The sequence below is a fragment of the Mandrillus leucophaeus genome, unplaced genomic scaffold (genome assembly GCF_000951045.1).
Source record: "Mandrillus leucophaeus isolate KB7577 unplaced genomic scaffold, Mleu.le_1.0 Scaffold17, whole genome shotgun sequence".
Taxonomy (NCBI): Eukaryota; Metazoa; Chordata; class Mammalia; order Primates; family Cercopithecidae; genus Mandrillus; species Mandrillus leucophaeus.
The window spans coordinates 4,783,742-4,807,916 of NW_012101698.1; the positions used below are offsets into that span (position 1 = coordinate 4,783,742).

The following is a 24,175-nucleotide window of genomic DNA, read 5'->3' on the forward strand; positions in this document are numbered from 1 at the left end:
AGCATCACAGTGAGTGAATGTCACCGTGGTAGGAATGTCACAGCGGTAGGAGCGGAATTGGAACAGTCCATATGACAGCATGGACAGAGATTACTAGTATCAGTGATAGTCTTTGATGTGTATTGCATGATTAGACCTATAATTTTTATTTCTCGACACATTAATAACTTTACATGATGTGTGTCTCATTCAAAATCACAATATTTTGTGCCCTTGTTTGATGATCCATCTGCTCTGCCTCTCACCTGTTCATTGGTAGAAATAAGACAATAAGTTAACCACAGCATTGTTTGTCAAAACCCATGGTTTGAATCATGAAAGAGAATTTTAAGAACCACTGTGATAGACCATCATGTCATTATTTCTTTAAATCCTGGATACTGTAATTGACATAATGTCAAGCTATGGTTTTTGTACTTATCCTTGTCCCACTTCCTGATTGTAACTCTGATTCACTGGGTTCTCTCCTTCTCCCCCACCTTGTATTCCTCCTTCCAGAGGCTGTGTCATTGGACCTACCTTCCATTTTAATGTTCCAGCTCTGCACTTTGGTGATGTTTCCTTTGGTGAGTAATTTTCCATTTTAAATTAGAAATTGAATAGGATTCCTTTTCTCTACATGGAAGGAGGAAGGTTTACAAAGGACCCCCGTTCCATGGCCCTGGAATACAAAGTCCAGCACAAGGACATTCAGAACACGTGCCCTATGTCTGATTGCCCTGTGTAAGGAAACAGAGTCCACACAACCATCCCAAGTCAGTTACCGCCAAGAAATCTCATACTGATTCATTGTTTAGCTCTGAAATGTTAATGTAAATGCTATATATCAGTGGTAAGCCCACTATTGAGCTCCAAGAATATCTGAAACTCTTATCTAGCAGTCAGATCCTTAGAAAACATCAAGGCCCCTAATATAGTACATTTCAGTAGAATATGGCAAAGGAGAAGCCTATCCCCAAGATGCCACTGCTTTCCTCAAAATGCTCTTCTGCTTTGAAGTATCTACAGTTTCCAATGAGTGCCAATGGCCATAAATACATCACAAACACAGGGCTTTTAAAGTGCAGGTATTGATTTTTATAAATGGGGCTACTTCTAACATGAATCTCTTCATTTAATGTGCTCCACATTGAGTAGTAGAGGTCACTAGTGATTTCAAGTTACAGTTTTAACTGGTGGCAGCAGAAACCACGTTGTGATAAGATAAAAAATAATTGGTAAAGATACTCAAAGTAATATATATTTGACAAAGTGTAGTCACTTTCTTAAATATACCTATGGGACAGATTTTGTTTATAAGAAATTATCCTCACTAGCTAAAGAGTTTTTATGGTAGCTCTGTAATTTAAAAATAAATACATTTATTTTGAACATTTGATATGTTCCTTTTGCATGATCCTTAGATGCGGCCTGAGTTGTAGATCCTAGATGCGGCTGTTCAATCCCCATCCATTACCTACCCTCATTCTACACAGCTTGGCAACTATGCCTCTCCCACACTGGCATAAGACTAGACATTTACACATGAAGTGGATGAGCCAAAGGACTTATGGATTGCTGGACACCAGGTGTAGCTGAGAGTAGGAGTATTGTATTGATACCAAGGAATTAAGTACAAGTCAGCATCATAAATTGTGAGACTCCTCCATGCCCTACCTGTCCCTTCCACTTGAGCTTCCCAAACACTGACAGGTATAAAACTTATATATTGACAAGTAACTAATGTTGAGAAATTCATCCAGAATGTAGCACTGAAAGCAAAAGAGTTAGACTATATGAAAGGGAAATAAAGGGACATGGAAAATAAGATTTAAAAGTTCTAACTAACTTGTGTGTAATAGATACAGGTTCTAAGTTTAAAAGTTTTAACTTGTATCTAATAGAAATTCTAGATGGAGAAAGAATGAAAATGGCCAAAGAGCAATATTTGAAGAGATGGCGGCTGAGAATTTCTAAACTGAAGAAAAACATTTGTCCTTATGGTGTGCAGCTGGATGCTCCTTCAATTCTGTGGCTCCACCATAGGTGGCATGTAGCTTCTATGTCTTGGTCAAGATTTCTGTTCTAACCTTAGCCGTCATACGCACATTCCAGCCAGCAGAAAGGAGGAAGAGACAGGAAAAGGGTATGCCCCTTTCTTTTAAGGACACTTCCTAGAAGTTGTATACACCATATACGGTTATATCCCATTGGTGAGTACTTATTTGTATGGCCACAACCAAGCTGCACATAAGGCTAGGAAATACAGCCTCACTCTGGTTGGCCACATTCACAACCAAAGCTTAGGGATTTCATTACTTCCTGAAGACAGAAAAGGATAGTGGGAGATAACCAGCAATTTTGGTGTAACTTAGCAAATCTGGGCAACATCAGCCAGACGTAGTGGCTCACATCTACAATCCTGGCACTTTGGGAGGCCCAGGAGTTCAAGACCAGCCCAGGCAACATAGCAAGACCCCATCTCTACCAAGAAAAAAAAAAAAAAAAGGCAATCAGCTGAGTGTAGTTGTACATACCTGTGGTCCCAGCTACCTAAGAGGCTGAAGCAGGAGGATCTCTTGAGCCCAGGAGTTGGAGGCTGCAGTGAGCTGTGATTGCACTACTGCACTCTAGCCTAGGCAAAAGAGCAAGACCCTGTCTCTAAAAAACAAATAAACAACAACAACAACAAAAACCCTCATAACTCTCGGTAGGAACCAGGAAAGAAATACAATTGCAGATATTTAAGGCAGTAAAAACAGATAAGAGAATGCTTTAAAAATAGGAGAAATGGATGAGTTGGGGGGAAATATATGTTATTAAAATTACCATAAGGAGTAGACCCTGAATAGAAAAATAATCATAGAATATACTGAAAAAGAAGTCAAGTATCCAGCCCTGAAGAAAAGACACTAGGTCAAACAGCTTTACAAGTGTGTTCTACCAAATGGTGAAGAAATGGATGTATCTCACATCACAGAAAAATGTAGAAAGTTATTAACTCATTTTAGGAGACAAATAAATTCACAGTAGAACAACACAAGAAAAGAAAAATATAGACCCATCTCTCTTATGAATATTGATTTTAAAGCATTAGCAAATCACATGCATAGAGATACATTTTTAAAATTACATCATGACCAAGTAGAATTTATCCCAGAAATGCAAAATGGTTTAATAACAGGAAATCCATTCATGTAATTTACCACAATTTATATCATCTCAGTTCATGCTGAGAAAAATATTCCACAGAATCCAACACTCATTCATAATTAGAAATAAAAATTCTTAGAAAACTAGGAGTAGGAGGGAAATTCCTTAATATGATGAATGAAAAATAGAAAAAACCTATAGTGGGAAAATGTATTTGATGGGGACCTTTGTTCATGTAGTAATGTACATTTAGTAATACTAATTTATCTATGTTCTAGACACTATTCTGGGGACTGGGATATTACAATTAAATGTTGAAAGCATTCTCATTCATTTTCAGAGGCAAAAAAACAAAATCAAAAAACTATTCTCAAGCTATTATATAACATTGTCCTGGAGGTCCAAGCCATTGTGATAAGAAAATAAAAGGAAATAAAAGATAAGTAGTTGAAAAGAAAAAAACAAAACTATCATAGTTTATAGAATGTATTATTCTCTACCTAGAAAAACTGTGGTAATTAACTGACAGGGCATTAGAACTAATAAGAGTTTAGCAAGGTATTCAAGCAAAATATTATTAAAAAGTAGATTTTTAAATACATCAGCAATGATTAACTAGAAAATATAATAGAAAAATGTCATTTAAGAATATAAAACTATATAATAACCTAACAATAAATGTGCAGACACTACAGGAAGAAGATAATTGGCTAATTCCCTGGGGAAAAATTCACGGAAAGAGCCAATAAATTTTTGAAACAAAGACCAATGACTGTGGACTTTATCAGATATTAAAATGTACTGTAAAGCACAGGCAAATAGACTAATAGAAACAAAGCCATGACTACAGGGGAATTCACACATGCTCATTGTGAAATTTCAGATCAGTGGAGGCGTGAGCTGCTTCATAAAAGGCGGAGAAACAATTGGTTATCAATGGGAAATAATAGAAAAGTTAGACTTTTACCTCAGATCTTTCACAGAAAAAAATCTCAGCTCTATTACACAGCTAACTGTGAAAAACAAACTTTTTAAAATATCAGGAGAAAATATAGGTAGTTATGTTTATATACTAGCAAGTGTGAAGGTCTTAAACAAGATGCCCAATGCAAAAGCCATAAAGAAAAAGGTTGGTAAGTGTGGCGCCCTAGCATTAAGCAAATTTCCAAACAAAAGATTTCAGGAATACAGTAAAAAAGACAATGCTTGCAACATAAATAATAGGCAAAGTATTAAAATCAGAATACATGAACCTTCAGAATATGTGAAACTAACTCCTGCTAATCCATGAGGAAAAGTGAAATTATCCAATAGAAAAATTGGCAAAATAGATAAATAGACATGTATAAATCGGTAAGTGTATAAACAGAATAGAAGGTCTATGAAAGACATATTAAAAGATGCTTAATCTCAATCATCTTAGATGTTTTTTGTGAAGAAAATATAAATATTTTTTATAATCCAACTAGTATTTCTCATGTGTTCCCACTCTACCAAGCAAGCATGGCAGGAGTTGGGGAACACTGAGACACTGGCCTGTGGGTGCCTCATCTAGCTAACCACTTACCTGTGGCGCCCATTTCCACTGAGGTATTGCGGGAACACTGATGACTTGTCCTTTTGGCTCCATCAGAGCCAGCACTGACTTGGCTTCCACTGACTCCATCTTCCCTAGAGCTAGACCTGTGCTTCCCCCATGAAGCTACTGAGCACACTGAGATGTGCTGTAAGAGTAAAATACTATTGATTACATGTTGAAATGATATTTCTGACGTGTTGGGTTAAATACACTATGTTGTTAAAATTAATGTCACCTATTTGTGTTTTGCATTGTATTTCCATTGTACAGTGTTGGGCTAAACTCTCCTTTCCCTTCATAGCCATTGAGGTATGGTTGTCTGGCCTCTTGCTATGGCAGCCCTGTTGTAGACCCATGGCAAGTTCACTGTTCTCAACCCAACTACCTTCCAGAACCATGCGTGGCAGGAAGGGTGCCATGTATCCATGTGTAATGCCTGGGTCCTTCTCCAGCCACGCAGGAACTGAGAGATACTTGAGTACTAAGATTCCCTTTTGACCTAAGCATACCATTTTTATCCTGAGTTAGCTGCCCCAGGCAGGTATGAGGATGTTCTGTGAAGTGGTCTGCTCTGAGATTCCCAACTAGAGAGCTAGGCAGAAGACCCTTTGCTTCCAGCATCCCCTCAACCTATTTAGCCACCCTATCCCTGAGATTCTGGCCTGTAAGGCAGAAGCCATGATGTACACATCTGGCCTCTCTGTTATTCTTCCCCTTCCCACACTCCACTGAGACAAAAGGAGTGGCCTCTCCACTTCGTCTTCCTGTTTGCCAGAACTCTCATATCATCGCCTTCTTTTCCTATATGCTGTATGCCAAATAAGAGAATAACCTGTGTGTCCATTTAAAGAATAACCTTTGTGTCAATTGAAAGGCTCTTATTCATTTTCAAAACAATGACACTGATAACATTATTCTCCATCAGATCTAGAATGGGATTTTTGATGTTAGGGAGCTCTGGGTCACACAAAACCAGGTACGCATGCCAAGGTTAGATAGGTTTTTCTCTTAACCATCTTCTATTTGGGCCTCCTTTATTAGGACACAGGAAAGATTATCATTGGGTAATTTATCCATAGTTTCCTTGAGCTATAGAAATAAAAATCAACAGCTGTTCCTCCTAGCTGGTTTTGGTAAGTTTTGGTAATTAGCTAAGCTGAAAATTAGAAACAATTTACTTTTCTTTTGTTGTATAATAGCTTATTGAACCATTTGATGATATAGCAGCTATACAAGAGGCCAGAAGACACTGCAGAACCATGTCCCCGAAGATTCCCCAAACCTGAGACATGGAAACTTATCTCAAAAACCAACTTAATCCACCTTCAAAACCTAAGTTATATTTTCTTTTAGTTTAGCTATGAATGCTATAAATTCTTTAATCTTCTCTGTATTGTGGCAGGAAATGTCAGCAATAACATACCTTTTGGGCTTGCCAACAGGAAATCTAAGGCAATCTGGTTTTCAAAACCACATGGGTCAGTGGATTTAGGCTACTTTGCTTTGCTCCTGGAGTCTGCAATGCATCAACCAAAGTGAGGGACAATTTTGTGATAATTTCCAATTATATGACCCCCACAGTTGAAGCCTCATGACTCCAACAAAGTACCATTATTTCCCCAGGTGGATTGGTCTCTCATCAATCAGACACAAAGAAGCATGGTGGCACTGGAGGATGTGGAGAGGCATTTGAAACTTTGAAACTTTGAAACTTTGAAACTTCCTTCCTTCCTTCCTTCCTTCTTTCCTTCCCTCCTTCCTTCCTTCCTTTCCTTCTTTCCTTCTTTCTTTTATTTTCTTCTCTGTTCTTCTCTTCTCTTCTCTTCTCTTTTCTTTTCTTTTCTTTTCTTTCTTTCTTTCGACGGAGTCTCATTCTGTTGCCCAGGCTGGAGTGCAGTGGCACCATGCTGGCTCACTGCAATCTCCACCTCCCAAGCAAGCAATTCTCCTGCCTCAGCCTCCAAAGTGCTGGGATTACAGGTGCCTACCACCACACCTGGCTAATTTTTTTTATATTCTTAGTAGAGATGGGGTTTTACTGTGTTGTCCAGGCTGGTCTCAAACTGCTGACCTCAGGTGATCCACCTGCCTCTGCCTCCCAAGTGCTGGGATTACAGGTGTGAGCCACCATGCCTGGCCACATTTGAAGCTTTCTAATTATTACCCCACATGTGCAAGTAGGAAGGCATTAATGAGACAGATGAGCATAAGCTTGTTATTAGCTCAGGAATGAAACACTAATAGGGATGCGTATAGTTCCTGATGCAAAAGTGAGACTGATCGTTCCAGAAGTAAGCCAAGAATTGGAGGAATATTTTAGTTGTTTCAGAATGACAGACATATTGGGTGGGGTTAAAAAAGGTTTGCAGAGGCTAATATAGTGCTGGGGAATACTTGAAGCTAACTAAAGTTGACAGTATTATCCCTGTATTGGCATTAATTCCAGTCCTAAAAAGAAGTCTGTTATAGATTAGGGTTGGAGATGTGGCATTCATTTGCTTGGTGGTAAAGATACAGATTTTGCATCAGGGTCTGCTGGAATTGATGATGATGTGATAAATGGGTGGTGGATAAATAGTACTATATGTTGGTTTCTGAAATTTCTATGGCTATAAAGATTTTTGATGGTAGGATTGGATGTTGGATGACATACCCAGTAATTAGTTCTGTTGACTACAGCTGCAGTAGCATGAGAGAGTCAGATAATAGAACTGGGTGGTGATTGTCCTTGAAGGAACATTGAGGCACAGATGAATCCTTGGATGGGTCAAAGAAAAAATGGACCAAATGACAACTGGCATGCTAGCTGATACACTAAAGGCCTAGGTAAATATCTGCAAATCCACTATTTTTCAGGAGGTACAAGGATGTGTTGAATGAAAATAAGGAGTTTGAAAACCTCCAAGTATTTATTGAACTCGGCCATTGAATAATGTGAACAGAGAAGTTATTACAAAATATGATAACCTATCTGGGATTTGGGGACAGAGTTTTTCAGATAAAGCATCGAAAGATGCATTACCGGTGTCTCTTCTGTGGCACTGATATAAACTGGCAGTATGTAGCTCAAAGAGAAATATCTAAGTTGACCTTAGAAGGGTGTAAAGTAGGGAGTCGGGAGCAAAACCGGATTGTAATGATCACAGAATGATCTTAGAAAGGTTGGCAGAAGAGATCATAGTAGGTGTGAACAAAACATGCCCAAAACAAGTTGTCGATAACAGTAAGGGAGACATCACAGGGTGTATCAAAATTGTATAACCTTAAGATAGGAAACAAGGAGTAATAAGGCAAAATGATAAAAACAAAAGGACACAAGGGAGAGTGTGAGAATCAGTAACGGCAGGCATCTAACAAAATCTCATCCCATCAGTCTTGAGCAGAAGCTATCTACTGTGGGTAGAGTCTGCTTGTTCTAAGGGACTTGAAATAGCAGTCTATTTCTGAAGGTCATCTGCTTCTGAAGGTTTTTTCTGTTTTTTTTAGAAAACCTCTATTTGAGATCTCCAGTGAGAGTATTTTTCAACATGTTTTCAGTCAATAATTTAGCTTCTATGGGCATCTTTTTCCTCAGATATCCACTTCATAATTTAACTGCAAGGTCAGTTGTTAGAAGGCTCTGAAGAAGACCTTCATTGGTATATTCTTCAGGGTACTCATTCTTCAGGTAGAAAGAGGGGAGGACTTCTGAGGGTGGGATTGTAGGGAAGTCTTCTTAAACTTAGAGATGAGCTGGTTCTCACAATATTTTGTTATGTCTGCATGAAGCAAGGTTGACTCAAATTGATGAAATACTTGTAATCACATGGATCTTCTAGTTATTATTTCATAAAGTGAATAGTCTATGAGTTACAGAGGGAGCTAATCAGATCCGATGGCCATCAGAGCTAAAGGTAAAATTCTTCATCAAGGAATGATGAGAACCTCAGAGAACTGGGCCAACTTAAGATCAGTAATACTATTTCTATGCTTTACATTTCCCAAAGATTGTGGATTGTGAAATTTTTACCAAAGGGCTAACACACTATAAAATTCTTTTTAACTCTTGTAGTGTTAGGTGGCATTCCCCAGGTGGGAAAATTATAGTCTACAATTTATTAGTCACAGTCGTAGCAGTGATCTTTCTGTACAGAAAGGCTCAAACCCATCCAAAGAATTTACAATTACAAGCATGTATTCTGAACTTTGTGATTTGGGCCCAGTCCACGTATATTCCAGAGACCCACATCCCACTTGTACAGTGTTTCTGGATATGGTAGCAGGATGTGAGGCAGGAGCCAGCCACATCCCCAGCTGCAGAGGGGAAATTTCCCCATTGATTCTTATTCAGAGATTATTTCATCTCTTCTATTTTACCATAGGTAAAACATTTTTGTCAAAGACCATCTTAGATTTGGGGACATAGTTGGTATTCCAGAGACCATTGGAATGAACAGAGGTTCCCAATTTTAGGCAATGTTTGTTTTCTAAATCTGAGGCTAAATTTTATATGTCTAAAATGAGTTGGATATATGTGCTTATTGATCTCCCATATTCTGAATTATTTCTATGGACAATGACAAAAATGCCACCTGATTTGCATAATGATCTGCCAACACAGTTCCCTTTGCTTTGTGGAGATTTTTACTCTACTAGAAAAATTAAAAATCCATTGTCTAAAATATTCCATGAATCCCCCATAGTCTCTCAATTATAATTTCGTGTTTAGTCCTGCATGTTGATGAATCAATTTAATACTCTCATTAGATAGGGTCCATTCTTTAGTAGAAAGGTCATATTCCAAATAATATACCATATTTTTAAAGAACTGTAATTTTTCCTTTACAGCCTTGTAATCTTCCACTGCTAGTTTCTGCTGGTCTTCTTCAGGGCTTTTTAGGTCAGGTGAAAGTAAGCATCTTGAAGGAGAATTGAACCTCTTGAGAATGTTGTGTTTTAAATCATTATACAAGTATTGGGAGAAAGATCAGGTGCCTCTGTGAATCCTTGAGACATTCCGTGCAATTATGTTGTTAATTATTTGTGGAGAAGGCAGATAAATATTGACTTTTTATTTACTAGACACTGAAAAAGGGAGCATAGAGGTCTACAACTGTAAAGTACTTGCATTCAGGTGGAACTGTAGATAGAATAGTATTAGGATTGGTTGCAACTAGAAACCTAGAAGTAACATTCTTATTAATGACCTTCAGTCTTTAACAAATCAGCATCCCCTTCATTTAGGCTTCTTGACAAGCAATATGGGATATTATAGGTACTAGTACAAGAAATTGTTGTAACTAGAAGGTCATAATTGGCTTTATTCTGTGAAAAAGTTCTGGCTTTAAGGAAGCAGTCTGGGCAATGGTTTGGAAGACCCACGTGAATCTTTATAGAACCCACTTTCCATAATATGCTCCACATTCACAGAACATCTAACTCACAAATAGATCAAATAAAGTAAGCCATCTACAGTTTCAAGAGTTATTTGGTAAGTTGAGGAAAGTCACATGTAGCATGATTGTGAAACTGACTTTCAAGCAATTCCTCTGGAATTTCCAAGAATAACCCTTCAAGTGCATTCAATCTCACAGTTCTTTTTCCATGAAAGATATCTTCCAAGTAGGTTGGCAGGAGCGTTATCACAAAGGATACATGAATGTGTTTCCTCCAATGGCCTAATGTGTGGACAAAAACTGAGACATGACGCAGAAGTAGATCAACTCAAAATACCCCTGACAGCAACAGTCATTACTCCAAGAGACCAAGTACATTTTATTACAGCAGAGTTCAAGGTAGAAGAGTAGCATTTCCATCCAGTAGAAATATGCATTTTTGTTCTCCTGTGTCTATAGATTATTATTCTTGTTCTGAAAGCAGTACCAGATTCAATAGCTACCTTGGGAATCAAAAATCAGAGCTTAGTGGCTGGACACTGTGGCTCACGCCTATAATCCCAGCAGTTTGGGAGGCTAAGGCAGGTGGATCACCTGAGGTCGAGAGTTCAAGACCAACCTGGCCAACATGGTGAAACCCCGTCTCTACTAAAAATACAAAAATTAGATGGACATGGTGGTGCATGGTGGCACACACCTGTAATGCCAGCTACTCAGGAGGCTAAGGCAGGAGAATCACTTGAACCTTGGAGGTGGAGGTTGCAGTGAGTTAAGATTGTACCACTACACTCCAGCCTGGGCGACAGAGCAAGACTCTATCTCAAAAAAAAAACAAAAAAGAAAAGAAAGAAAATCAGAGCTTAGTGTATGCTTGCCAAGCAAGGAAGATCCACATCTCTCAAGAGAGGAGCCTCATGGAACGAAGGTGAATATGATGACAAAGCAGCTTTGTCTAAGAGAGGTAAAAGCCAGGTGTTAGTCTCTGGCTGGCTCTAAAGCAGTTCGTAAAGTCTCTCCTGGGAAAGGCTATTTTTTGTTACTGTGTCATCAGCCCTACGAGCGTGATCCCCAGTCAGGTCCAGGACACACTCTATCATGTCTTGGCAAGCTCTGGGTCACCCAGCAGGCAAAACCATGCAGGCTTTTTCTTTCACACACTGGCAAATAAAAAGAGCAAGCAGGATTCCATGCAAAACTATATATTTTTATGTAAGAAATAAATGCAAAATATACTTCTGCAAGACTACTCAGCAAACTACTAACAGAGGCTGCCTCCCTAGAAGGGCCTGGGTGGGAATCAAGGGGCTTGTTTTGTATCTGGTGTTTAACCTCCCACATAGTAAATGCATAGTAAATATTCATTGAGTGAATGCATAAATAAAAGAATAGATATGTTACTGAATGAAAATGTGTTTATTGATGGAATGAAACAATAAAAATAATATTTAGGGTGAGTTAGAGTTAAGTAGCAATGAATTGCACAGACAGTTCATTCAAGAAGCTTAGCAGTCACTAGGGGAGATTGAGGGTCAAGGGAGGTGTTGGGGGGCTTTTATTTCTCACATCATATTTTATTTTCCAGGGTTTTCTCATACCTTGATATGTTCTCTCAATAATACCTCTTTGGTCCCCATGACTTTCAAACTGCGTGTCCCTGGGGATGGCCTTGGCCGTAAAAGCATTTCATATTGCGAGCAGAATGCAGACTACAAAAGACCGTCTTGGACCAAGGAAGAAATATCCTCAATGAAACCGAAAGAATTCACCGTCACTCCTGACTGTGGCACCATTCGCCCCCAGGGATTTGCTGCTATCAGGGTAAAGTGCATAGCCTTCCTGCACACACAGCCAAGCAGCTGAGCCTTCAAAATAGCCACTGGGCCCTCATCCCCTCCTGCTGTCCAGTGTCAGCAGGAGGGGATGCCTGTCAATTTACAGGGAAAAGTGAGCCTATAAGGAAATAAACCAGACACAAATACATTGGGCAAAGCAATGGGCACTGCGCCAGTGGCTTTACCTTAATCTAGATGTACTGCCTTCACCAGAGGAGTGGATTCTAGGTATTTCTAGTGAAGCCACTGCTATCCAGACAGTACACCCATTGGTAATAATATAAACAGATTTCAGAACTTATTGATACTTAGGTTTATCTTTCCTTCAGACTCAGATCCTTTAGATACCAATACATGGCCACTGTTATGCCAAAGATGATATCCGGTTTATTCAGCTTTGTAATCTGAATCTGGACTTCATTCATGGTGGATGTGGATGTGATATCACTAACAGTGCCTTATCTTGAGTTCCGCAGAAAAAGCCATGAGAATTCGGCTTCCTTATACTGAGAAACACTCGTCCTTCCATGTTTTGTCTGCAATCAGGATAGTGCTTTGCCTTGGTTATGGCCTCACAGTGCCACCAGTGAAATTATTTCACCCTTAACTGTCTTCCCTCTTTTCTTTTGCTGTTGTTGTTTGTTGCTGTTGTTGTTGTTGTTGTTGTTGCTTCCCGGGTATCTCAGGAAGATTTTAAAAGATGTAGCGTCTTGCTAGCAGCCTTCTGCCAAAATCACTTGTTCTTCCTTCTAGCCACAGCCCAGATGCATAAACAGGGGGTTACAGTCACACTAGGATTCTCTGTTTCTTTCCAAATCGATGACTTCATCTTCACTTTATTTTTCCTTTATATTTGGAAAAGCTTTCTCCAAGCTCCAGTTTTCCTCCTGATCTGCATTTCAGCCAGGTCTTTGTGGATTCAAATTTAAAGCATCCAGTGATTCCCTCTGCAACTGAAAACATTTTAATTAGTACCAGATACATAATTTATAGATAGAAAAGCCTTAACCCATGCCAGAAGCTGTTTTCTAGACTTGCAACTATCTCTTCCAGTACATATAATTTTGAAGCAATTAAAAATCGTAACAAGGCTTCTGAAAGCCTAAATGTACAGCTTCACAGCAGCAAATAAAAACACAGGGTAAAATGTTCTGAGCCCCCCAACAGCCTCCCTTGACCCTCAATCTCCCCTAGCAACTGCTAAACTTCTTAAATGAATTGTCTGTGCAATTCATTACTACTTAACTCCAACTTGCTAGAATTGGAATCTAAGTACCAATGAGTTCTGAAATCTGTTTATGTTTTGACCACATTCTATTGTCCTCAAATAGACCCTTCTTTGGGACTTTCTATTTTCTGCTGTAATAAAGAATGTGGGATGGTGGGGGCAAGATTTTGGTAAAGCAGACTAACTGATTTCTTCCACCATTTTCTGGAACTGACATGGTTATTGCCACTTATTTTACTGTAAGAGAACTTGTGCTATAGTGTTTTACGAGTATATTACATTTTCATAATTCATATAGCCCAGAAGTGGGGAACAATTTAAATTGCAGTAATTAAAGTTGGCTTGATATTGCTCATCGTTCATGCTCATTTTTCCCCTTATGCAGGTATGTGGCTTCTTTGACAAAACCTCCTCAGAAATGAGCAAAGCCATTGTACTAAAAGCCATTTGGTTTCTACCCTGGCATTTGAAAACACCTAGCATGTCCTGACCCCACAATATAACTTGTTCAACTAAAAATGTAAAATGCTATGTATCCATAAAGCACTTAGAAACCACACCGATCAGCGTAGTCCTCCAGGGGCTCCTCTCCCCCCTGTAGAGAGAACGTGCTTTTTAGAAACCCGCCCCCCACTCCCCGTAGAGAGAACGTGCTTTTTAGAAGAACAACTTGCCACCTTTTTCTTTCCAGGTGACCTTATGCTCCAACACTGTGCAGAAATACGAGCTCGCGCTGGTCGTGGACGTGGAGGGCATTGGAGAAGAGGTGCTGGCGCTCTTAATTACAGCAAGGTACCACTCCCCAACTTGCTCTTCTCCCGAGTCTCCCCTGAGCCTCCAGTCATGGGCTGCCTCCCAGAAGGCAGCTCGCCTGCCAACCCAAGCACACTGGGTTTGTCCTGCCTTCCTGGGAATTCAAATGACAAAGTAGCAAATGTTTCTAATGCACCTTTAGTGGAGATAAGAAGTGTGTGTGTCTTGTAGAGCTTAGGCAAAGAACCCTAAGAATAGTGAAGAAATGGGTCAGACCCTCTCTAATGGGTCTGACTTTCAAAGTATGTAACCCGAAAGGTTTTAGCAGGAAGAGGTGAAGAGCTGCTCGTTTTTATTTTCATCTTTCAACATAGCGCTCTAGAGTTATGCAACAGGAAGGTGTTGCTGTCAGTCCTGCAGTGGAAGATCTGTAAAGCCAAGAGGTCCTTGCCCTGGGACACTGTGGCCATGACTTGAATTGCAGGATAGGAGTGGGCCCCCAAGATGAGACTCATCTTTAACAATGCATACTCCTCAGAACCATCTCCAACTCCTCTCTCTTTTTTAGAGAGGCAGCCGGGTTAAAATCCTGGCTCAGCCATTTGTTGACTGTGTCTTTTTGACCAAGCTACAGTCATTGCAGCAGTGCTGATGAGAGTAGTAGTGTCATCGATTAATAATGATGTGATCCTAAGTAAAATCCTGGGGCCGCACTCTTCCCAAAGCAATCAGTGTCCAGATCTGGGACTTTAAGGTGTATGTATGAAAATGCTATATATAGGAAATAGAGAAAATGAGTAAAAGTGATAATTATGCTAATATGTCAATCTCTGGAATTCGGATCTCTTGTGAATCTTAGGAAGACATACACTTTAAAGATGGGGCAGATGTGCTGGTTGGTGGGGAGATGACCGACACCATTTCATGTGTCTTTGGCTTGGATGAAGATAAATAACAGTGCAGAAATAACTTAAATTAGGGTTCCCACTGTGTTACCTTGACCTACTTAGTATTCCTTCAAGACCTAATTTTTTCCTTTGTTTACAAACAGTAAAAACCCTAATGTGGTCCTTTCTATGCCCAGGTTTGCCTTTCAGTCTAGTCCTGCTTTTCTTTTCTATGCAGGCGTATTCAGATACTTCCAACCCCTTTCCCTACAACTATCAATAGGAATTCCTAAATTTAAAAAAAAAAAAAAAAAGGGCTAAAGAGGCTGTGAGTTTTCTACTTATATTCTGTGACCCAAGTCAAGAAGTGTAAGCCCTCTCAGTCACAGTATTTCAAGCCGTAAAGGATTAGCTTTAAGAAAGTCACTGGGTCAACAGACAACTTCCATTCCAACTAAAAATGAACACTCACCTCGTGCAAAATCACAAACTTTGGGGTTAAAGAAAGGCTCTTTCATGTCCTTATTTTTGGTGTAATCTATAGGAACTACTCACTGACTCTTAAGAGAAGAATTGCTTTTAGAACTGCAGCCTCAAGTGATTCTCTCCAGAGAGCCAGCAGTGACAGCCTGCCATGATTCTGCCACAGGCCCACTTCCTCTTACTGGGCACTTACCTGGTGCTGGGCTGAGGTCTTCCAACACCCTAAGAAGAGTTTATAATGCCAATATCAGTCCCTAGAATTATCGTCGTTTTACCTATGAGAGAAATGGGACTCTGAGACAGAAAGCAGCTTGCCCAAGGTTGCACAGGTTGTACTTAGTAAGGTCAGTCTTTGAAGCTGGCTCTGCAAATTCAAAAGCTGGTACTCTTCACCATTGCACTATATTGAAACAATGACATAGGGTAGAGTAGACATTGAGAGTCACAGACAGCAAATAAAATCCAAGTCACCTAATAATAGACCAATGGCAAACACAGGGCTTCAACTCCTCTCTTTCCTGCATACAACCCTCCTTCCCTCTTCCCCCACCTCACCCCCTCCATGTCGGCACACTGAGAACCCTGTCACAGTGCCAGTTCTGGACCAAGCAGCCCCCTGAGCCTCTGCATCCAAGACAGCTGTTCTGCATAGGAATTAGCATTATTACTGTGATTTAGATGGTATGAGCTGTTGCTAGTCCTTAGGGGGCTTTCTGACTGGCCCAAAGTGTCACAGCTACTTAGGACCACATGCTGGTGGCACTGACCCTGTTTGGCATGGAAACAGATTCATTACCCTAAGGATCTTGCGCCATGGCACCCCTTGCCCAAAGAAGGCCAAATATATAAAACAATGGAAATGTGAGTCATTACCCACCAGACAGCTCTTCAAGGAGTTCTGCTTCTAGTCCTTTTTTGATTAAAAAGTGGTGACTGGGGGCCAAGAGACAGGGAAGAGAGCAGGAGAGAAGCTTTGAAAGTGACTAATGCGGTTATTAGAGAAAAACTACTATGTGACACTGACAAATGTATCTCACTTGGGGCTCTACGTTTTCTGTATGTAAACAAGCTCTCTGTTTTGAATTTTGTGATGGGCTTCTCCGAGCAGGTGTATTGTACCTGCCCTCCATCTGGTCAACACAGAGGTGGACTTTGGGCACTGCTTCCTGAAGTACCCGTATGAGAAAACACTCCAGCTTGCCAATCGAGATGACCTCCCAGGATTCTATGAGGTCCAGCCTCAGGTGAGTTCCTTTCTCCTTCTTCAGTATTAATTCTTCCATTGGGTTCCCTTGATGAGAAACAGAAATCCCTCTGAAGTGCCACATCCCTGAACACATGACCTTAAGTAATGCTGATTTTTAACCCTTAGATAGTCATAAGGATGGGGTTATAAAGTCATAGTTGGATTGCTAGCTGCATGCCTGAACAGCTGCAGGTGTAAACTGTTGTTAATTTCCCAGGGAAATTACCCTTGATAAAGAAGGGAAAGTGTCAATTAAGCTAACATGCAGAATTGCACCTGCAAATAATTGCCTGTGAACTAACCATGCATGGGAAATGAGCTAGGAGTTTTCATTATGTCCATGGCTGTGATTTGAATGGCATCAGTAAGTAATGCAATATTTATAAGTAGATTTGTTGGACCAGAAAGCTAGAGACAATACAGGAATAAGAAAGGAGGAATTGTCTCTTCATGTTTTATGAAATGTGTCTGTCCATATGCCACTACACCCAGCTAGGTGGGAGACTAAGCAGTTAAACACAGATGGATAAACATTTTTTTAAAAATCTGTGCAGATTAGAGTAATGGAAGGTTACTACTGAGATGCAGTTTACCAAGAATGCATTTGGGTATAAAACTCAGTTATATAAGTACAATATTTTAACTAAAATGTATGCACAAATATCGTATGGGGGTTTATTTGGCTACAAGATCAATGGGAGTTAAAACAGCAATAGGAAGGCCACAGAACCAAGGCAGGTTTAGGCTGCAGCAGAGAATTACCACATTCAGGTAAAGGAAGGAGATAGCTGCCGGTGAGAACACAGCCAGAATTTTGTCTTCAGATGTTGTCATTGTATTTTTCTAATGGAAACTTGAAAAAAAAGGCATCATGTTCACAGTAACCAAAATGGCAATCCATGGCATCTGCAAATCCAGTCATGTGTGTGTTTAATCTGAAACAGAATAGACTTAGCTAGGATAACACAGCTACCTTTCATAAGTCACGGGGCTGTTATGTAAGAGAGAAATAGAATGGTTCTATGAGTTTCTCTGAGACAGAACCAGAAGCCAAGGGTGGGGGTGAGGGGAGACAGGGTCTGACACCCACTCAGATGCGTCACGGCAGGCCAGGTCAACCCTTCTCAGTGCATGATCATTTTAAGAACTCAGAGTGGAGCCTGCATCTGGGGTCAGGGGGAGTTGCTTTTGCACAGCAGGGCTGGGCATAGGATGAGGCACTTGCCTTGGGGACAGAATTTAAGGGGAAGCCAAGCACTCCGTCAAGATACTTAGTATTTCCATGCCATATTGTAAGAAATCAAAATTAATTCCAAAAAAATCCATAATGAGCAAGATGTCAAAACCTAGGTAAAGAGATCAGTCTGACCTCAGGCTGTCATAAGGCTCGGTGGAGCACTGCGGCACAGGGAGGAGTTAGACTGGGCCATGTTAGGCCAGACCAGATGCAGAGAGACTGTGGTGTACCCCAGGCAGGTGACACCTGTGTGCTCTGTCTTCCTCCCCAGCAGCAGAGGCTCTGAAAAATGGTTCCCAAGATTATACAGTGGCATTTAAAAATTTTTATTTGTGTTCCTGTTGCATAAAAGCTGGTAATATGCTGTAGAACAGGTTTCTGAGAAACACAAATTGGTCAACACTGGACACTTGTTCATTCGTTCATCCATCCATTCATTCCTCACTTTAAAAACTGAGCATATGCTTTGGGTCAGAAAGTGGGCATGTTGAGAGGAGAGGCCCCTGCTGTGTGCTAAGAAGTTGTCAGCGGGACATGCAGGTGGCATGGTGCTGTCCAGTGCATGCTGTGGAAAAGGACTGCACAGGATGCTCCCTGGAGACAGAGGAAAGGTTCCCACCCTAGAGCCCTAGAGGAATGGAGGGAGAATTCAAGGTGAGTGTGCCAGACGGGTTGACGGGAACAGACATTCTAGGAGGAGTCACCACAAGTGCAAAGGATTGGAGGTGAGAAGCAGCATCATGGATTCAGGAAACACTAGCCGCCTCTATTGATAGAGCACGAAGGGCGAGGGAGCCGGGACGATGCGTGAGGGTGCAGAGGGCCAGGTTAAGGAACTCAGAAAGTGGAAAGTGGACCTTTTCCTTTTCCTAAGGAAAGCGGAAAGCTGTTGCCCTGAACTTATTTGTGTTGCGGATAATTCTGCATCTTGTTGGGCACTTTGAATTTTGGGCCTCATGCACACCCCACTTAACCAAACTTCCTTTTGGCCCAATTGGGGTGTTCATCCCCATTTGCTTGCTTGAATAATAAGACATTTCTAAAAGACCTCTATGGACTCAGGAAAACACTTACTTCAAAATTAGCGAATATGCTGTTTGTTCCGTGCTGTGCTGTCCTTACCCCTCTGGTTTTCTCTCCCCCAGGTGTGTGAGGAGGTGCCTGCTGTGCTGCTTTCCAGCCCCACCCCTAGTGGGGTCATCCCCCCCAGCAGCACCATCCACATACCACTGGCCCTGGAGACCCAGGTCACTGGAGAACACAGATCCATGGTTTACATCTCGATCTTTGGGAGCCAGGACCCCCCTTTGGTGAGAATCCATTTTCAGAACTGCAGTTGAAATTGCTGTGCTTCTTCTCAAACATTTTGAGCTTTCTCATTTAAGGCCCACACTGTATTCACATATGTCCCAGTTTCTTGGAGTTGTAGGGTTTTATGTTTTTACTCTGCAATGGTAAAATACCAGTGCGATGTGACTTTATGGAATCTGTTTATGGCTACATCTAACAGAAGCGGTGTTTTATAGCAGTGATCCTTAAACCTAACAGGATACCAGGAGTCTCTCTCTGTCTCTCTGTCTGTCTCTCTCTCTATCACACACACACACACACACACACACACACACATTCCCACACGCCTGACCCCTCTCCAATCCTTTTAAATCAGAATCTCCAAGGGGAGGAAGCCGGCACATCTGTACAGGAGCCAGCACATCTGTATGTTTAATAAGCTCCTTGGTTGTTCCTGGTGCAAAGCTGGGTTTGGGTATCACTGGTTTGTCACCTATGGGCTAGGAGATCACTTTCTTTCACCTGAGTTTTTCTTGTATATTGACTTGACTTGTGGCTCATATTAGCCTACTCAAGCTGTTAAGAGAAATAGTCTCTCTAAGAGGAAGAGGGATTCATGGAAAGCTCTCCACTGCTTAGGCTGAGTTGAAGGATAAACATTGAATCCTACAGGAGGTTGCCCAATAGGCTCTGTATTCCTAGACATGTGGTTTTCTTGGGAACTAGTGATGTCACCTTACATTTCTTTGATGTGACTCTGATTGCTTAGAGAGCATAAAACACTAGGATTTTGCTTTTATCTCTTCCATATAAGATGCTGTAGATAAGTCACCTAACTTACAAAGCAGCATCACCAAGGCAGGCCAACCCCAAAACATGTCACCAGTTCAGGTCCCCCACGAGGCTCACTGTGCCCCTCCCCCACCCCCCTGCACAGATGCAGCCCATGAGAGGGTGGCTTGCTGAGCAGCTAGAACTTTGTGAAAGAAAAAGGCCACCTTCCTCGGGCAGACACAGTGCCTGGCTCAAGGAACAGGGAGAAGAGAGCAGAGCGAAGTGGATTTCAATCTCCAACCCTCACAACTATGTGCAGTGGCCCTGCCCTGCCACACCACTTGTAAAGCAACAGAACTGGAACTCAAACCCAGCCACAGTGCTGACCCTTAACCGTGTACTAAGTGTTGTTGAGGCTGGAGTGCTGTGTGGGATGGAGCGGACCCAGATTCTGGTTTCCCCTCAGTGCATGGCTCTGGGCTGACCTGGGAAGCTGCTCATCCTTTCTGGGGAGGAAATCCAGGATGAATTCACAGGTCTGACCAGCATGGCCCTCGCTGTGTCCTGGAGACCACAGCACACCAGTGGGAAGGGGTGCCAGTTCTCATAAGCATCCTCTTATGCCCTTGGTTTTTATTGAAGGAATGGCTATAAGTGACTAGCCATTTCCAGCTGTTCCTGTGTTCTTTCTCTCTGGCGGAACTCAGGTATGTCACTTAAAGAGCACTGGAGAAGGCCCAGTTATCTACGTCCATCCCAATCAAGTGGACTTTGGCAGTATCTACGTCCTAAAAGACTCTTCCAGGATTCTCAACCTATGCAACCAGTCCTTCATTCCTGCATTTTTCCGGGCATGCATGGTAAGTCACGGGACATGATGAAACACAGCTTTGGCTTACAGGCAATGGCCCTATTTTTGCAACATGTCTTTGAAAATGATCACCAGAAGCAGAGATTTGCATGGTTATGTTGTTGCATTAAACCACGTCATTCCCATCCCCAATTCTTCTTTATTATAATGAATTATTAACATAATGATTTATGCATCAATTAATAATTTTGTTGATTAAGGGATGCCTTAGCTTAAGGGACACCTATTATAATACTTTTGTTGATTAAGAAACACAGTGTGCATGTGTTTTGGTAAACAGGCAAGTACAATCAATAGAATCCCAGTTCAGGAAGATGCTTCAGAGGTCAACAAGCTCCCCTCCTGAACTGTACCTAAGCCCAGCTCCAGCCCTCAAAAAAACACTTTTTAGATGTCTCTTTAATTAGAAGTGCTTCCTTTAATTTGAGTCCTTTTGGCTACAAATGTGTTAGTGTGTTTATTCTATTTTTGTTCTCTTTTCCTTCTAGCAATATTTTAAGGTAGTTTGTAAGGATGTATGAAATACAGGAGAGTATTCACCAAAAACAGAAATTAAAGTAAACAGCAAAGACAGATGCAAAATAGATGTAAAATGGTTTTAGAAATGGTTTTGTGTCATTTTTTTGTACAGTTGACCCTTGAACAATGTGAGGATTAGGGACACCAAACCCCTATGCAGTTGAAAATTCACATATAACTTTTTTTTAAAACTTTCATTTTAGTTTCAGGGGGTGCATGTACAGGTTTGTTACATGGGTAAATTGTATGTCACAGGTTTGCTGTGCAGATTATTTTATCACCCAGGTAATAAGCATAGTATCTAATAGGTAGTTTTTGTATTTTCTCTTCCTCCCGCCCTTCACCCTCAAGTAGGCCCCAGTGTCTCTTGTTCCCTTCTTTGTGTGATTTTTGGTTTTCTGTTCCTGCGTTAATTTGCTTAGGATAATGGCCTCCAGCTCCATGCATATTGCTGCAAAGGACATGATTTCATTCCAGACACATAGACCAATGCAACAGAATAGAGAGCCCAGAAATAATGCCACACAGCCTGCAACCATTTTATCTTTGACAAAGTTGACAAAAGCAACGGGGAAAAGATTCTGTATTCAATAAATGGCATTTGGATAACTGGCTAGTCATATACAGAAGATTGAAACTAGACCCCTTCCTCATACCATATGCAGAAATCAACTCAAGATGGATGAAAGACTTACACGTAAAACCTAAAACTAAAAATCCTGGAAGATAACCTAGGCAATACCATTCTGCACATGGCCCCTGGCAAAGATTTTATGACAAAGATTCTAAAAGCAATTACAACAAAAACAAAAATTGACAAATGAGTCCTAATTAAACTAAAGAGCTTCAGCACAGCAAAATAAACATATAACTTTTAACCTCTCAAAAACTTACTGCTAACAACCTACTGTTGACCAGAAGCCTTTCCAATAGCAGTATTAACACATATTTTGTACGTTATATGTATCACATACTGTATTCTTACAATAAAGTAAGCTAGAGAAAAGAAATGTTATTAAGAAAATCATAAAGAAGCACAAATATACTTATTCATTAAGTGCAGGTAGATCATCATAAAGATCTTCATCCTCATCATCTTCACATTGAGTAGGCTGAGGAGGAGGAGGGAGAGAAGGGGTTGGTCTTACTGTCCCATGGGTGGCAGAGGTGGAAGAAAATCCACATATAAGTGGACCAATGCAGTTCAAACTCCTGTTGTTCAAGGATCAAATACAGTTGTATTTCATGATGACGTTTAGACCAGCTTGTCTTCTATAAGCTAATTTTTATTTTTTTTATACAAGAACAGACATGAAATGATGGGGTTTTGTAGAGTTTAGGAATTTCTAATTCAATAATTGAAAGTATTCTTGATTTTAGAAATAGTTTTCTAAATTTAAATATAAGATGTTTAATTGTATAGCCCTCTGCCTGTTGTCAAATTATTGCATTTGAATGAGAACTAACATTTAGTTTCAGCATATTCACATTATTCATCAGGTATTTCTGGATAATCAAGTATTATTAATTTCATAAAATTTAAGGAATGTCATTTTCTGCTGACTTGTGACAGCTCACCAGAGACATTGGTCCCAGTTAGCAGCCATTTATCATCATTATTTATTTTTATTATCATTTATCTCTACTCGTTATGAAGGCAGCCATATTCACATACAGCCACTGGTCTTTTTAATAGAGGTTTTCACACAACCCCAATCGTGCTCTAGCACTGTGTGAATCTCATGTAAAGAATATTGTTTCATAATGTTTAAAGAAAAATCCTATAGAAAAGACATTTTTACTAGTTTTTATCCAATTAGTTAATTGATGTGTTTGGTAGAAAGCACAGGGTACCGCTTAGTAAGTGTTGCTTCCTGGTTCAGTGCCGCGTTGATGCTGGGAGAGGAAGAGTCAATCTCTGTTTGGTGAGCTGAGATCACACCACTGCACTCCAGCCTGGGTGACAGAGTGAGACTCTGTCTCAAAAAAAAAAAAAAGAAAAAAAAGGAAAAAAAGAAAAGTGGTTTTAACTTCAAGTAGTTCTCATAGGGGAAAATTAAACTCTTATTTCAGCTGAGTTTTTTTGGATGTCCTAGTAAATATGATATGTATTAACGTTATAAAAATTGAATTATGCTAATTTGAAATTAACTACAGTGGAAGGAAACTGAAAAATTTCAACTTGATATACAGTACCAAACCTTCAAACGCATTCTTACAGGAATTACTAAGCATTAGGAGAGAGCTTCAATTAATAGTTTATTCCCCAAGCCTATTACAAATTCAGGTGCTGGAAGTTCTTCTCTTTTCTTGTTGGATGCTGTGACAGGAGGGGCCACTCTATCTCCTCTTTTGGCCATGGGTGAATGTCAGCCCTTCCCAGATGTGGCAGTCACTGTCAGCCACCTGACACACTCAGCCTCATGTGTGGCCACACAGCACAGCACCACTGTGATTAGATTCACCCTTCACATGAAGCATCTGTTTGTTATCAGCCAGAGGGGTCAGGAGATGGGAAGCTGGAAGCCTACCTCCACAGTGATGCTGGAAGATAAATGACACTTAGAGCAATTTGTAATTTCTCAGAAACAAACACTATATAGAAAAAAATGATTTTTAAAAACACCTGGGACCTCTTCATATAGTATGGAAGGAAGAAACAGTGAAGATTATATTTTTTATATTCCATTAAAAATTTCTTTTGAGTGTAAAAAAGTTGATTAGTACAAGGAAGAGTATTTTGTGACCTGGAGCAGTAGGCTCTCCTTTGCTTTGGAATGCCTGTGCCTGGAATATCAGCCTCCACCAACAGTTCCCAGCAGGCTGACTTATTTGAAACAATCGAATAAGGCATCTCTGGTTTGGAGGAGAGAAAAAAAAAAGTCAGAATGTGAGAACGGAGAATGGAAAGGCCCTGTTGGCAGGAGTATGTGGACTCTGCTTGTATGCAGGGAGCTCTGCCAGGAAGA

General features: G+C 40.5%; 1 protein-coding gene across 2 annotated transcripts in view; it reads left to right on the forward strand.

Annotated features, from left to right (window-relative positions):
• The window catches only part of HYDIN (HYDIN, axonemal central pair apparatus protein), a 423,190-nt gene that overhangs the window by 147,002 nt on the left and 252,013 nt on the right, over positions 1 to 24,175 (forward strand). For both annotated transcript variants that reach the window (XM_011976766.1, XM_011976767.1), the window contains 6 exons: positions 499 to 566; positions 11,669 to 11,904; positions 13,838 to 13,938; positions 16,378 to 16,513; positions 18,898 to 19,062; positions 20,524 to 20,676. In XM_011976766.1, the coding sequence (XP_011832156.1) occupies positions 499 to 566; positions 11,669 to 11,904; positions 13,838 to 13,938; positions 16,378 to 16,513; positions 18,898 to 19,062; positions 20,524 to 20,676 (859 nt within the window). The remainder of the gene's footprint in view (positions 1 to 498; positions 567 to 11,668; positions 11,905 to 13,837; positions 13,939 to 16,377; positions 16,514 to 18,897; positions 19,063 to 20,523; positions 20,677 to 24,175) is intronic.